Source organism: Solenopsis invicta, unplaced genomic scaffold (assembly GCF_016802725.1).
Source record: "Solenopsis invicta isolate M01_SB unplaced genomic scaffold, UNIL_Sinv_3.0 scaffold_352, whole genome shotgun sequence".
NCBI lineage: Eukaryota > Metazoa > Arthropoda > Insecta > Hymenoptera > Formicidae > Solenopsis > Solenopsis invicta.
In genome coordinates, this window is record NW_024105276.1 from 12,359 (window position 1) to 27,774 (window position 15,416).

At 42.4% G+C, this 15,416-nt stretch overlaps 1 protein-coding gene across 1 annotated transcript; it reads left to right on the plus strand.

Moving 5' to 3' along the window:
* Positions 1 to 13,160: 13,160 nt before the first annotated feature.
* LOC113005584 lies at positions 13,161 to 14,618 on the plus strand. The gene has a single exon (XM_026141332.2). The coding sequence runs from the start codon at positions 13,161 to 13,163 to the stop codon at positions 14,616 to 14,618; it is 1,458 nt and encodes a 485-aa protein (XP_025997117.2).
* The last annotated feature ends 798 nt before the right edge of the window (positions 14,619 to 15,416 follow it).

Below are 15,416 nucleotides of genomic sequence, written 5' to 3' on the forward strand. Positions count from 1 at the left end.
AATTTAGACACGTTTGAATATAATTTGACATTACGATGAAGTCATGGAGCAAATGTGACAGTTTTGTATTTTTAGCGAACGCCTGCTGTGACATGTTTAAAAGTAATTTAATATCACGATGAGATCATTTAATAATTTTACAAAGTCAGTGATATCAAATATACATGTGAATCTTACAAGCGCCGATTTATGACAGCTATGAAGACTTTACACATGTATCAAATGATACACTGTGAATAATATTTAAAGTGATGGTGCCATTATAAAATGACAAGATTGCGATGCATCCCATCAGTCTATGCAGTCAAGCACATTGTAAAAATGGAGCAAACGGAGCGTGATTTGGTGGAGCAATCCACTCACTTGAATACGCATAAAGAGTATATGGCGTGGGAGTAACGTTGTATCGAGTTCATTGAATCGTTAGATGGACACAGCCGCAGTAAATATCCGCGATTGTCAATCGGTGGAAGACAATCTGTGATCGCTTGTATCACACGACTAGAAGGTTTGAAACAAATGATGCGTGGGCGGTTTGTGCAAATGGGCGCTGGATATAGTGCAGGACTCCGATGGCGTGAGATAGACACAGTTTTTGAAAGTCGTATACTGATTGGTGCTGTGATCAATTTCAAACACATCAAACCGTATCAATTTCTAGAGGATGCGCGGGAAATTGTGCTTGAGCACGTGCAAAGTGTCATGCAGAGACATGGCAACGTAAAGATAAACGCTATTTTTAATGGCGAATTTGTCGCAGGTGACAAACGCGCTAATAAGTGTATTACAACAAGAATTATGAACTCTTTCAATGCTCCGATTTGCATGAGTGGTACCAGTTACACGTCTTCGAGGTAATCCTAGCATCGCTGGAGGAATTCCAAGAACGCGACAGCGGGTAGGCATTGTCGCGCGTACTAAATTTAACAGTAAATATAAACAAATATAACTCTTTGCATGCAGGATGCAACATCCAGTTACCAAGTAAAATTATGATGAAAGCGGTAGTTAATGTAAAATCAAATGACAATGCATGTTTTGCATAGGTAGTGGTGGCCAGTCTGCATTCTGCCGAAAGGAATACAGATCGAGAATCTTCATATCTACATTATTCTACGGTATTAAATCTGAAAGGCATTGAGTTTCCAATGACATTGCCACAAATTAAAAAGTTTGAAATTCTTAACAAAATCTCCATTAATCTATACTGCATCGAAGAGAAGAAACTATCTATTTTTCCTATATGACTCACCGAACAAAAAATGGACAAACATATAAATCTGCTATACGTGCAGGATGAAAATGTGGGACATTTTGCGTTGATAAAGAATATGTCCCGTCTCATGAGTTTACAACTCAGTAAGAAAAAGAATAAGAAATTCTTTTATGATCGGTATGTATATATTTTGGAAAATACAAAGATATGTGTATATAAATATATTTTTTCTAATTTCTCAAAAATAAATTATATTTCAGATGTCTACATTATTTTAGTTCGAGCGACAAGTTGGAAATTCACACAATGGACTGTGGAAAGATAAACGATTGCGCTATCATATTACCAAGCAAAGATGATAAATGGCTGAGCTTTAAAAATTACTGTCAAAAGGAACGATGCCGTTTATCGTATACGCCGATTTGGAATGCTTTCCTGGAGAAGACTGAGGATGAGAAAAATTCCCAAATCATCGAGTATTTAGCATAGCATTTTTGTACACTGTGCGTATGACAATTCGCTATAAATGTATCGGTTTCATCGCGATAAGAATTTTTGGTTTTGTCGAGCAACTTAAAGATTTAGCACAAATTGTAAATAATATTCTGTCGGTTAATGTTCCCATGGATTTAACACAAGACGTTTGGGAAAAAAATTTAACAACGCTACACACTGCCACATTTGTAAAAAACCATTTACGATGAAATAAAACGGTACGCGATCATTGTCATTTAACCGGTCGATTCAGAGGTGCAGCGCATTAAAATTGCAATTTAAATTACAAAGATTCGCATTATATTCCTATAGTTTTCCATAACTTATCTGGCTACGACGTGCATTTTATCATCAAGAAAATAGCTACAGCATATGAAGGACGAATAGATTTACTTCCGATAACAAAAGAAAAATATATTCCGTTTACAAAAAATGATCAGAAAAATTGCATAAAATTAAGATTTATCGATTCTTTCAAATTTCTCGAAACTAGTCTCGAAAAATTGGCATTTTTTTAGTAAAGATAACTATGCATAATGCAACGGGAATATAGTAATTTATCAACAGACAATTTCGATCTGTTAACACGAAAAGGTGTCTTCCCATACGAATATGTTGACTGTGTGGAAAAATTGGAAGAGTCATGTTTGCCACAGCGCGAATTATTTTACAGTTCATTGACGGGTGACACAGTATCCGAGAGCGATTACGCGCATGCTGTCAACGTGTGGCAGCGGTTCTTTATCCGAACGCTCGGAGATTATAGCGATTTATACTTGAAAACTGACGTACTGTTGTTGGCTGATATCTTTGAGAATTTTCGCGATAGTTGCATCGCGAGTTATGGATCGATCCGCTATTATTATACTTTACGGTTTTGGGGATGAATGTTGAAATATACACATGTAAATTTCGAACTGCTAACAGACATTGACATGATCATGTTCATCGAACGTGGCACACGTGGTGGTCTGAGTCAATGTTCAAACAGGTACGCACAGGCCAACAACAAGTACATGAAGTCATACGATCCATCGAAATCATCATCGTACCTGATGTACTTTGATGTAAATAACTTGTATGGTTGGGCAATGTGTCAGCCATTACCATACAAAGATTTTCGATGGGTAGATGACGTAACAAATTTTAATTTTATGGACATCGCGCTAGATTCTCCAACAGGTTACATTCTTGAAATAGACTTAGAATATCCACAACATTTACATGATGCGCACATTGACCTACCGTTCTGTCCAATGCGTGATAAATCGCCCGGCAAGCGGCAGGACAAGCTCCTCGCAACCTTATACGATAAGAAACGTTACGTCATACATTATCGTAACCTGCAGCAGTGTACTCGTCACGGCCTTCGAGTAACAAAAATACATCGCATATTACAGTTTGCACAATCACCATGGCTTCGCGATTATATTCAGTTAAATACAAATTTCAGAGCATGCGCCAAAAACAATTTCGAAAAAATTTATACAAATTAATGAACAACGCGGTATTTGGCAAAACCATGGAGAACGTGCACAATCATGTCAATGTGCGACTTGTGACAAAATGGAAAGGCAGATACGGCGCGGAGGCAATGATCGCTATGCCAAATTTCCACAGTCGTAGTGTCTTTTCAGAGAATTTGGTTGAATCGAAATGCGTAAGCTTGAGGTGAAATTTGACAAACCAATCTATGTGGATATGTGCATCTTTGACATATCTAAGACATGTTTGAATGAATTTCATCATGAATACATGGCGCCGATGTTTTGCGAGAAATGTAAAATTATGTATATTGATACGGATAGCTTAATATATAACATTGAATGTGATGACGTATACGAAATTATAAAGCGCGATATTAATAAATTTGACACGAATAATTACGCGGTTGATAATGCATACGGTATTCCGCTTACTAATAAAAAAGTGTCAGGTTTAATGAAGGATGAAAACAATGGTGCGATCATGACCGAATTCGTAGGGCTTAGAGCAAAGATGTATGCCTTGCGCGTTGATGGTAAAAACGACACGAAGAAAGTCAAAGGAATCAAGAGCAACGTTGTGGCAAAATCGATAACTTTTGATGATTACACGCGATGTTTGCATGATGAGATTGAAATGACACGACAGCAGTCAAGTATTAGATCGAAATTGCATGAGGTGTATACCATATCCGAAACGAAAATTGCTCTTAGTCCGTATGACGATAAGCGATATATTATGTCAGATTCTATTGACACGTTGCCTTGGGGACATTATAAAATACCAATGTAAATAAAACACTTAATTTGTATAATTTTGTATATTTGTGTAATTGTAAAAAAAATTACAAATATCTTGTAAATAAGTAATACTTTTTTTACAATACATTATCCTTGTGTATCCACGAATTGTGTGAATTATCAAATCCCAGCCATTTCACATAAACCTCATCCCCTCTTTTGCGTAAAATTTTTTCAACGAGATACAAGTTAGAATTACCGACTCGCTGAAGCTCATATTCGTAAAATCCACCGCTGATATGTTTTCCACAGGAATTCCTTCAATAAATACGTCACGGGATTAGTTCTCTGCACTTTGGCAATTTTAAATATCTCCGTAGTCCAATTCGGTGTAAAACCCTTTATCAAAAATGGTCTTAAATTTGCTCACGCGTACCGATTCACCCACTTTAAACCCGCGCGGGTGCAGCAATTTTTATGCGACTATACACAGTGGATAAGAGTTTTTCGGCAATCGCAGGGGTAACATTGATGGATCGCATACCAATAGTACAATGCCTTCGCGAGTTGTATTCTAATACGAGACGTGGTAACAAATCGATCCATTTATAACTTCCATTAAGCGTAAACTGCTTCCACATATCCTTCTTTAATGAACGGTTGAACCGTTCAACGACTGATGCCTTCATTACGGAATATGTTGAATAATGATTGATATCATGTTTTTTCAATAGTTTCTGTACCGTGGCGTTGTAAAATTCTTTTCCTCTGTCAGTCTGCAAATTTTTCGGACATCTTTCATCGTCTCACATTATCTTTGCAATCGCATTAGCCACTTCATTGCCACTCTTGGCCTTGAGAGGCACGGCCCATGCATACTTGCTCAATAAAACGATAACGGTGAGTATGTAATGGTAATTTTAAAACTCATGTAAGTTTGCATCTCAACCACATCCGCTTGCCACAGGTCATCGTATCAGCGAACAATGACATGCCCTCTCGGAAAATTTCTTCTCGCTGGAGCATGAAGTTCCTCCACTAACAGCTGCTTTTCGGAATTGTTCATGTTTGATTCACAAATGATGGAGAGATCTAATGTATCGTTTTTTTCTACTCTGCGCTATGAGTCACTGTATCGAGTTGTCTTTGAATTTTGTTAAGCATAATCTCCACCTTATTTTGGAGAGTAACAATCTTCCTCTCGATTTCGTCCTGGTGATCTTTCAAAATTTGTATGCTCTGTTGTACATATCATTTATTGGCAGCATCGCCATCATCTACAGGTAACACTACGTGACGAATCTTGCATGACTTTGCATCAAAATTGGCGTTGACCTTGCAAAGAGCATTATCGCGGACGTAACTTCTTATTAATCCGTTCCATTTGTAATACAATTCCGTTCCGCTACTTCCGAGCGATATCCCAAACTTATTGATTGACATTTCAACGTTGACTAAAATAATATGAATAGCACGACTCAATTTATAATTAAACCATCTTTGCAAAGTTCCTCGATAATCGACAGGATTTCGTTATCGTGAGCCGTTATTGTGTCCGGCTTGGCGTGAGGCCTCGAGCAATCGAAGACGATCGACGAGTTCGTTCGGATCGTTCCAATGAACGTAATCAATCTTGTTGTCGTTTAACGTAACGATGTTCGGTATACCTCGTCCAACTTTATCCAGTGCTAACATGGGGGAGATTATATTTTTATACTTGTGTCCTTTGTTACCTAGTATTGGATTACATTCACTATGGTCTCGCCTATGTGCGTTTGTAGTTAATATGATATCCTTATATTTCTCTACATCGTCATTCGTGTAGATATCAGCTTTGGGTATTTTCATGAAAATTAACTCGTACAGACCTTGAGTACCCTTGTATCTTTTACCGTTTATGGATATATCATCGTTCTTGTGCAAGTCGATACGTTTGTTACCAAGCATCGTTCCGGTATTGTTGAAGTAAACTCCGTAAACGTTATCGACGTTGACCGTTTTTTTACCGCTCAAAACAGCTCCCATATATTTTTGTCCCAATGGACCATAATGTATTTGTAATTTTTTTTGCCCCTCAGACGTTTCTAACTGTTGTCGAACGGACATCACAAGCGGCTCATCAGTGATTTCGAAAACCTCTTCAACGGAGGGTGCATGATTCCGCAATAAATCGCTATCTTGTAACATTTGTGATGTTTTATTAAAATTAATTGGTACAGTTTGCAATTTAATTGGAGTAGAAGTCATTATTGAATTATTAAACGAAATGTTCGACCGTTTTCGTTTTGGTTCCACGTATTCCTCATCTCCCGAAAAGAATGCTTCACTCTCAGCCTGTTTAGACCCATTTTGAACGGTATTTTCAACTCCAACGGTATTTTCAGCAATCTGTTTTAGAGGTTCAATGATTGATTTAAAACGTCTTTCCAATGCAATATCTTCTTCCATTTTACCCGTTTTTAATGCGCGATATTTTTTGCGAATTGTGTTACTTGTTTTTACAATCTGTTTAGCTATCTTCTCGCGATCTATGTTACTATCTATGTTGAACATTCAACGTATCGACAACAACTAATCATTCTACGGTATTGCAAAGTCATTAAATCCTTTTCTATATCTTCCATCGGCAAGCGCGCTGTCCTTGTCTATCACTAGAAATCCATATTTTTGTTGCCAACAAATCTGGCATAAATCGCAAAAATCCTCGTAAGACATGTCAGTGTTTACATGATCGTTGTATACATGCTTCAGATTAGTCCCATCCTGTTTGAACATAATTAACAAATTCGCGTTGTCACGTATAAGATGCTTCGGTATCTTGGCATACGTCTGACAGAGATAGAAGCAGTCAACGTTAGCATGCCGACCCATTGCAAAGTACTCTCTTATCGTATCTTGCTTGACGCATGCTACATCATCAAAAATAAAGATAGAATGTGGAAGCGCTTCGCTCGGAGGAATGACGTTGCTGTTGTTGGAGAATGCAAAATACCCAACTTCTTCAATCGGTGTTAATAAGTTTTCCAGATATCGATATTTCGGCTGCTGAAGCGATTTCGAGTACACATACACGTTCTCGAAACGTACACCGTGCGGGCTTTCCAGCATTGTGAAACTTTTGTAGCAAAACAACTTTTGGTATATATTTTAACTGTTTGCTAGTCAAACTGTGTACATCACAGATATCTGACACGATAAGAAACATTTTGCATACTGAGCGATTTCACTTTACGCGCCTCTATAAATAGAAGCTACCCGCAATAGAAATTTTTCAGTTTATTGTTACCGTAGAGGGAAAGAAAATACGTTTGTCTTGCCACAATTTGACGGACCGCAAATGATGCCACGTATAGAAATCTGTAGCATATTTCCATGTCTGCGTGTTTTTATTTCAGGTGTTATCTTATCATCAAAATTAATTACTCTAATTGCCTGCGGTTGCCGCACAAACCGCATATTTTCTTTCCCTCTACGGTAACAATAAACTGAAAAATTTCTATTGCGGGTAGCTTCTATTTATAGAGGCGCGTAGAGTGAAATCGCTCAGTATGCAAAATGTTTCTTATCGTGTCAGATATCTGTGATGTACACAGTTTGACTAACGAACAATTAAAATATATACCATAAGTTGTTTTGCTACAAAAGTTTCACAATTACATCGATTATTTATGGGACAAATTGCCCAAACATATAAAAACAGATTCGGAGGTTCAACAGTACCGTCGGTGTTTCAAACATTATAATTTACCGTCTCAGCATACGCATATAGACGGTCCGGCACCGTTGAGAAAGAATTGCTGCGAATGCTTGCGAAAGGCTGCGGTTTGTTAAATCGCGCGATTAAAGCACTTCCTTTCAAATTACATATCCCCGGTTATCAGTATTGCGGTCCAGGAACACGTTTAGAAGAGCGATTGGCTCGAGGTGACCGAGGCATCAATCCATTGGATGCGGCCTGTCGTGAGCATGATATAGCCTATTCGCACAGCAACAATCTCGCGAAAAGACACGTGGCTGATAATATACTCGCCTCGAAAGCACGGAAACGCATTACAACGAGAGATTCAAGTCTCGGAGAGAAAGCTGCTGCGACAGCAGTTTGGGCGGCTATGAAAACAAAGAAAATCGGTATGGGTCTGAAATCAAAGAAGAAGAAGAAGAAGAAGACAACGCGCAAGCGGATACTTCTGGTAGCAAAACGTAGGTGGTATCCTACCCGCCCTGCCATTGTTGGGAGTTCTTGGGTCATTGGTCGGAGGAGCGGAGTAGCAAAGGCCGTAAATGATAACAAAGCGGCACAGCGTCAACTGGAGGAATTAAAACGTCATAATCGTGTCATGGAAGGTCATGGAGTTTATCTCGCTCCGTATAAGCGCGGCCGAGGAGTATCAAGAAGAAAAAAAAAAAAAATTTCGATGAAACATTAAAAATGCCAAAAGGTGTTACTACAAACCTTGAATTACTTCAACTAGCAAAACGTATGCACATTCCACATTTCCGAGAAATTTTTATGCGTACTTCATTACCAACGGGGGGAGCACGCCGAAACGAGAGCGGTATCATGAATTTGGACAGTGTCGAAGGACCGGGTACTTATTGGGTGGCGTACATAAAGAGGGGGAATCGTGCTATATATTTCGACAGTTTTGGTAATCTTCGACCACCACAAGAATTGGTGCGATTAACAGTGATGTGACACGTATCGAGTACAATAACGCGCGTTATCAACGTTACAATCAAAGCAACTGTGGTCAACTATGCCTACATTTTCTACAATCGGTTGACAATCAATTTAAAGATCAACATTTCGCTATTTAACTCAGTATACAACATGTCACTGACGTTTACGTTAACCGGCAAAAGTAACGTCCTCGCGGTAAGCTACTTTCCAGCTGTAGATTTGAGCAATGGTGATTACGAGCTCGGTCTGACAGACTTTGAAACCTACAATACGATACCTAATATAAATTCCTCAAATAACAAATTTTACTATGACAAAGACGACAAGGAAATTATCATTCCCGAAGGATTGTACAAACTGCGTGACATTGACAAGTATTTGAGACATGCTATATCTCATGTCTCAAACGATGTTACTAGGAAGAAGTTGCTTCATAAAGAGATCGATGAAGACGAGGATAACGAGATTATGATTCGCGCCAACAATAATACTATGAAGTGCAAGATCAAGTGCTCTTATCGAATAAATTTTAGCAAATCCGACAACATTGTATCGCTGTTGGGATTTTCCTCAAATCGTATGCTTGAACCTCGACAATGGCACGAATCAGATTTACCTATAAATATAATCAATGTAAACATTATTCGCATAGAATGTAACTTGACCGCTGGTGCGTATAGCAACGACAAGTGCGTGCATACGATACATGAATTTTCACCGAGTGTTCCTCCCGGGTATAAAATTTCGGAAACGCCTGCACAGATCATTTACCTTCCAATTGTCGTACGGAGCATTACTGACTTGACTATTCGCATTGTGGATCAAAACGGTCGATTAATTGATTTCCGCGGAGAGGAGATTACTGTTAGATTGCACGTACGAAGACGATAACGTGAGATGCTCGTGCTGAATGAGCAAGAGCGAGACACAATTTGCAACAAGAAGGTCACAACAATCAAAAAGACAGCAATCAAGAATATCCAAGTACTTGGTAAAAAGAAACTTACTCCGTCAAACGTTGCATATTTGAGATCACTGGGATTCACCGTACAAAATTTCTGAGATGTCTGATATTCTAAACATTGGAGGTGACCCGATCTTTGACGATAGCATTGTCAAGATTAAAACTCACTCGTATAATCCATACGCTAACACTACGTTTGGACATAGTGATGAAATAAGGATACCTAAACAACAACAGGATTTATTTACATTGCCGTGCGAAAGTTTTCTCTATGTCGAAGGAAGATTAGTGAAGAAAAAAGAAATGATGATGATGACGATGATGCATCAAAAATAAAACTTGGAAATAATTGTGTAGCGTTCATGTTTGATGAAATTCGATATGTGTTACTGCGGCTAACTTTGAAATAGCGTGGAAAACGCTGGTGTCACGCTACGATAATACGCGACGGCTCGTCGAAGTACACGCATCCGCGCTCTTCAATCTTCCGACGGTCGGTCGCGAGTCCGCGCTCAAATTGAACAAACTTCGTGACAGAGCCAATCGGTCAATCGCGTCACTGAGAAACTTGAATCGATCTAATGACGAAATACTCAGCGACTTGCTGGTGTACAGCGTGACTCAACGACTAGATCACGCAACGCGGAAGGCGTGGCGGCTTAAAACGGGCGACGACGCTAGCGTTCCGACATACGAAGCCCTCGACAAGTTCCTTGAAACGCGTGTTCGCGCTCTTGAGGAATTGTCCCCTCAAAGTTCTTCGAAGCACGCACGTGTAGCCAGAGTATCGAGCGCGTCCGCAACCGCTTCGAGTCCAGCGTGCCTCCTCTGTGCCGTTTCTCATTTCATTAATCGGTGTCTGCAATTTTTAAAGAAGACGCCGACTCAAAGAATGGAAATCGTTAAACAAACAAACAGATGCCTAAACTGTTTGAATTACAAACACGCTGCTCAAGCGTGTCCAAGCCGATATTCATGCCGTACATGCCACAATAGACATCATTCTATGCTTCACAATGACTAGGCCTCTTCTTCCGCAAATGCGACTAGTTTAAGTTTAACGACCACCTCAGATGTCCCCGCCGAAAATAAAACCAACGAGCACGTTTCCGTTCTATGCTCAACCCTGCCGATCGCTGCGCGAAAGCGCGTATTGCTCGCAACCGCGCGCGTCAATGTAACATCTCCGGCGAATCGCAAGCTCGCGGTACGAGCACTCCTTGACCAAGGCTCCGAAATCACATTCATAAGCGAACGTCTCACGCAAGCGCTACGTTTGCGCCGCTTCAGCATGCCTCTCGAAATCTCTACCGTCGGTGGAGTAAATATCGGTAGAAGCCGTTACGCCGCTCAGATTCAGGTCGCTCCGATCAACGGAACAGCATCGGCGCTCGCGACAACGGCAATTCTAAAGTCATTAACTAAATATTTGCCATCACAACCACGCAATCATAATGAGTGGACTCATCTGGCTAATCTCGCGCTCGCTGATCCGACTCCCTTTAGCGCCGAACCTATTGACGCGATAATCGGAGCGAACCTCTACAGCGAAATGCTCCTCGATAAAGTACTTAAAGGCGCACCTGGTCAACCAGCTGCACAAAAAACTATCTTTGGGTGGATATTGTCAGGTCCAACCTCTAATCCTTCTCCTCCGGGTCACGCGATCAGCGTTCGGCATTGCGCCAGTACTGACAGTCTGAATCGCGATATCCGTCGATTCTGGGAGGTAGAGGAAGTTCCGAGTAAACCGCCGCTCACACCGGAAGAGCAGCAATGCGAAGATCATTTCGCCAACACTCATTCTCGCGGCCCCGATGGCCGATATATTGTACGGTTGCCGTTTAAGCGTGGCCCTCCGATCGAAATTGGCAACTCGCGAGCCACCGCGGAACGGTTACTCAGAGCGCTTCATCGTCGTCTTTCGGTGCGACCCGAATTGAAAATCGAGTACTCGCAATTTGTGTGCGATTATGAATCGTTGAATCACATGCACCGGGTGACAGAAGCGAACGACTCATCTCAACACGTGTATATACCGCATCACGCTGTTATTCGAGATGGCAGCGCGACTACACACCTTCGAGTAGTTTTCAACGCGTCCTGTCAGACCTCCAACGCAACCTCGCTCAACGACCATCTCCTCGCAGGCCCAAAATTACAAGCAGACTTGTCGGCTGTCATCCTACGTTGGCGGCTATTTCGGCACGTTTACGCGGCCGATATCACAAAAATGTATCGGCAGATTCAAGTCGATCCGCGAGATATCGATTACCAACGTATTCTTTGGAGCCCTGAACCTAACGATCCTGTGCTAACATTTCGGCTCTCGACCGTTACATACGGCACAGCGTGCGCTCCGTTTCTAGCTTTGCGCGTGATACGACAGCTTGTTTCGGACAAGGGCGCCGCGTTTCCACTCGCCGCGTCTGTATTATCAGAAAACGTGTACATAGATGATGTCCTGTTCGGCGCCGATAGCGTTCCGCGCCTAAAGCAGATTCGCACTCAAGTCTGTTCACTGCTGCGACAAGGCAAGTTCGAACTAAGAAAATGGTCAAGCAATTCAGCGGAGCTACTGGACGATATCAGCGGTGAAGATCACGGTATCGCTTGCGACAAAACGTTGCAATCCGACGAAAGTCTAAAGATCCTGGACATCATCTGGAGTCCATCCACTGATGTATTTCAATTTAAAGTTTCTTTTGATTCGGTTCAGTCTACAACTAAACGATCAATTCTATCCACCATCTCAAAGCTCTTTGATCCTCTAGGGTGGAGCACACCAGTCACAATCACAGCAAAAATGTTTATCCAAACATTGTGGCAATCTAAACTTGACTGGGACGATGTTCTCCCTTCCGATCTCTTAATTCAATGGGAGCGTATTCAATTCTCCCTCTCAGAGCGGACTTTCATTGCCTCGCTGGATTTAGTACGAAGCTCAAACTGAGCAATGCGAATTGCACGGATTCGCCGACGCATCCGCGCAAGCATATGCTGCCGTGGTCTACCTCAGGCTGGTGTCTAAGTCCGGCGTCGTGACCACTCAGCTGCTCATCGAAAAATCTAAAGTCGCGCCGCTGACGCCACTCAGTATCCCGAGACTCGAACTACAAGCCGCAGTGCTGTTCACTCGTTTATTAGAATTCATCCGAATAACTCTCTCTCTCTCAACTGCTCCATGTTATTGCTGGACAGACTTTACTGTGGTCCTTGCGTGGGTGACCCAACACCCTTCCAGATGGAAAACGTTTGTCGCGAACCGCGTATCCGAAGTTCAAACGCGAATTCCAAACGCCATTTGGAGACACGTGACAACCGATGATAATCCCGCCTATTGCGCGTCTAGCGGAATCCCGGGTCATTCGCTCGGGTCGCATCCGCTCTGGTGGTCGGGACCACCGTGGCTTCGGCACCTCGCATCTGAGTGGCCGCAGCAAATCAACTCGACTCATCTCGATACATCGTTCGAAAGCAAAAATGAAACAGTATCGGTTCTTGTCGCGTCAAAATTCATGAGAATTAGCAACGCGATATTCTTCATGGCCTCGTCTCATTCGAATTACAGCATACATAATGCGATTCGTGACAAGAACGCGACGCAAATCCGATGTTCACGATAACGTCAAGAAATATAAAGCGGCGATTCATGCTCGCGAATGTCAGATCGCAACGGAGTTTTGGCTCCGATACGTTCAATCAGAGTTTTTTCCCCACGAACGAAAGGCTCTGCTAAATCATCAACCAGTCGCGTCCAAAAGCCCACTGGTCTCGCTAAATACGTTTCTGGACAATGCCAAAATAATTCGTGTTGGCGGGCGGCTGGCACACGCTCCCATCGCGTTCAACGCAAAACATCCCATAATTTTAGCCGCTCATCCTATCGTTCAGCTATTAATTCATCACATTAAAACCTTGCACGCCGGTCTTCAACTCACGCTTGTGACCCTCCGACGCGACTACTGGGTCTTACGAGCGAGACCGATAACCAAAACGGTAATTCATCGTTGCGTTGTCTGCACTCGGGAGCGAGCAACGATTCCGATGCAACTTATGGGAAATTTGCCAAAGGTCCGCGTCAATCCTCCAGAGCGTGCGTTTTTGCATTGCGGAGTCGATTATGCCGGACCAGTTCTAACGCGTTCAATGGCCGGGCGCGAAATGACGTCACACAAGGCGTACATCGCCATATTTATCTGCATGGCCACTCGAGCCATTCATCTCGAGCTCGTCGACGGCTACTCAACGGCGGCATTCCTCGGAGCTTTCTCCAGATTCTGCTCGCGACGCGGTCTCCCTACGTCTGTCTACTCAGATAACGGCACTACATTCGTAGGCGCCGACCGCGAGCTCACCGCCGCATTTCGATCGGCATTGCGAGACCCGAGTTTTTTGAATAAAACATCCGCTGATAGCATTTGTTGGCACTTCATTCCCCCTTCGGCTCCGCATTTTGGCGGTCTCTGGGAAGCCGGAGTTCGAAGTGTCAAGCACCACCTACGGCGAGTCATAGGGTCACATACTCTTACATTTGAAGAGTTCTCGACCGTGCTATGCAATGTCGAGACTTGTCTAAATTCGCGGCCTCTAGCCCCTCTCAGCGACGATGCAACCGACTACGACCCACTCACCCCGAGTCATTTTTTAATTGGTTCCGCAATTACGGCCGCTCCCGAACCCTCCATATTTGAAGTGCGAGAAAACCGACTTACGCGCTGGCAGCTCGTGCGGCAGCTTACAGAGCGCTTCTGGAGGCTATGGCATGACGATGACGTTAACACGCTACAGCAGCGCGGAAAATGGAAGCGCGTCGAAAAGGCCGAGATTCGGGTTGGACAAATTGTACTCTTAAGAAATGCGCTCCTTCCCCCATGTAAATGGGAACTCGCGAAAATTACGCAATGTCACACGGGCGCCGATGGTTTGACACGCGTCGTCATTGTAAAAACCGCCTCCTCAGAATATAAACGTCCGTTAACGAAATTATGTATGCTCCCAATCGATATTGAACAATCGGACGACACTGCGGAATAGCGTCTAAATTTCGGACGGATATTTGTAAAACCATGTGTGGTTGACATTCCGACCGCCTCAGTAAATCAATGCAGACTTTCAGTTCTTTTATCTCCTTTTCTTTTCTTTCTTTTCTGTTTTTTTTGTTTGTTGTTAAATTTATCCCACACTCATTATTTAATTGTCGAAACGATGGTTTCAAGGCGGGCGGTATGTTAAGAATCGTACACTATTCGATCATGTATTATTTATATATAATTCTCGTGCACGTTGATGATTTGGTATCGCACACGCTCGATCCACGCGTTCTGCTTCATAACAACACGCCTCGGTGCTCGCAGATTAATATTATTGTAAGAGTTGCCTATTCGTGTAACGTTTGATATTATGCTTAGTTCGGCATTCCTCGATAAATTCAGGCAGGCTTACCCGTATTCAAAAGCCGCTCGTTCGCATGATTTACGCGACAACAAGCGCGAACATTTTCTCACGTGATTCCCGCGTGGACATCACAAGCCTATACGCTATTCCCTCTCCCTTAAAAGCAGATTCGGGAGCGCCGCAGCTTTTCCATAGCTACCGATAACTAGATTCGGTCGAGATTTCATGCGAGCGAAACGCACGAGCGAGATAGTAGTAACGCTGCGGAAACGGTGATAGAATTTTAAGAAAACGCGAGTGAACAATGAACTCCGGGCCAGGATTGCTCGATCACAGCGAAATACCCGCGATTTGCGTGACTGCGCCGACGGATACATGAAGCAGTCGTAGCAGTAGTGAAAGAACTGTTGTACGCGAGGACTTGTTGCTGGTTGGAGT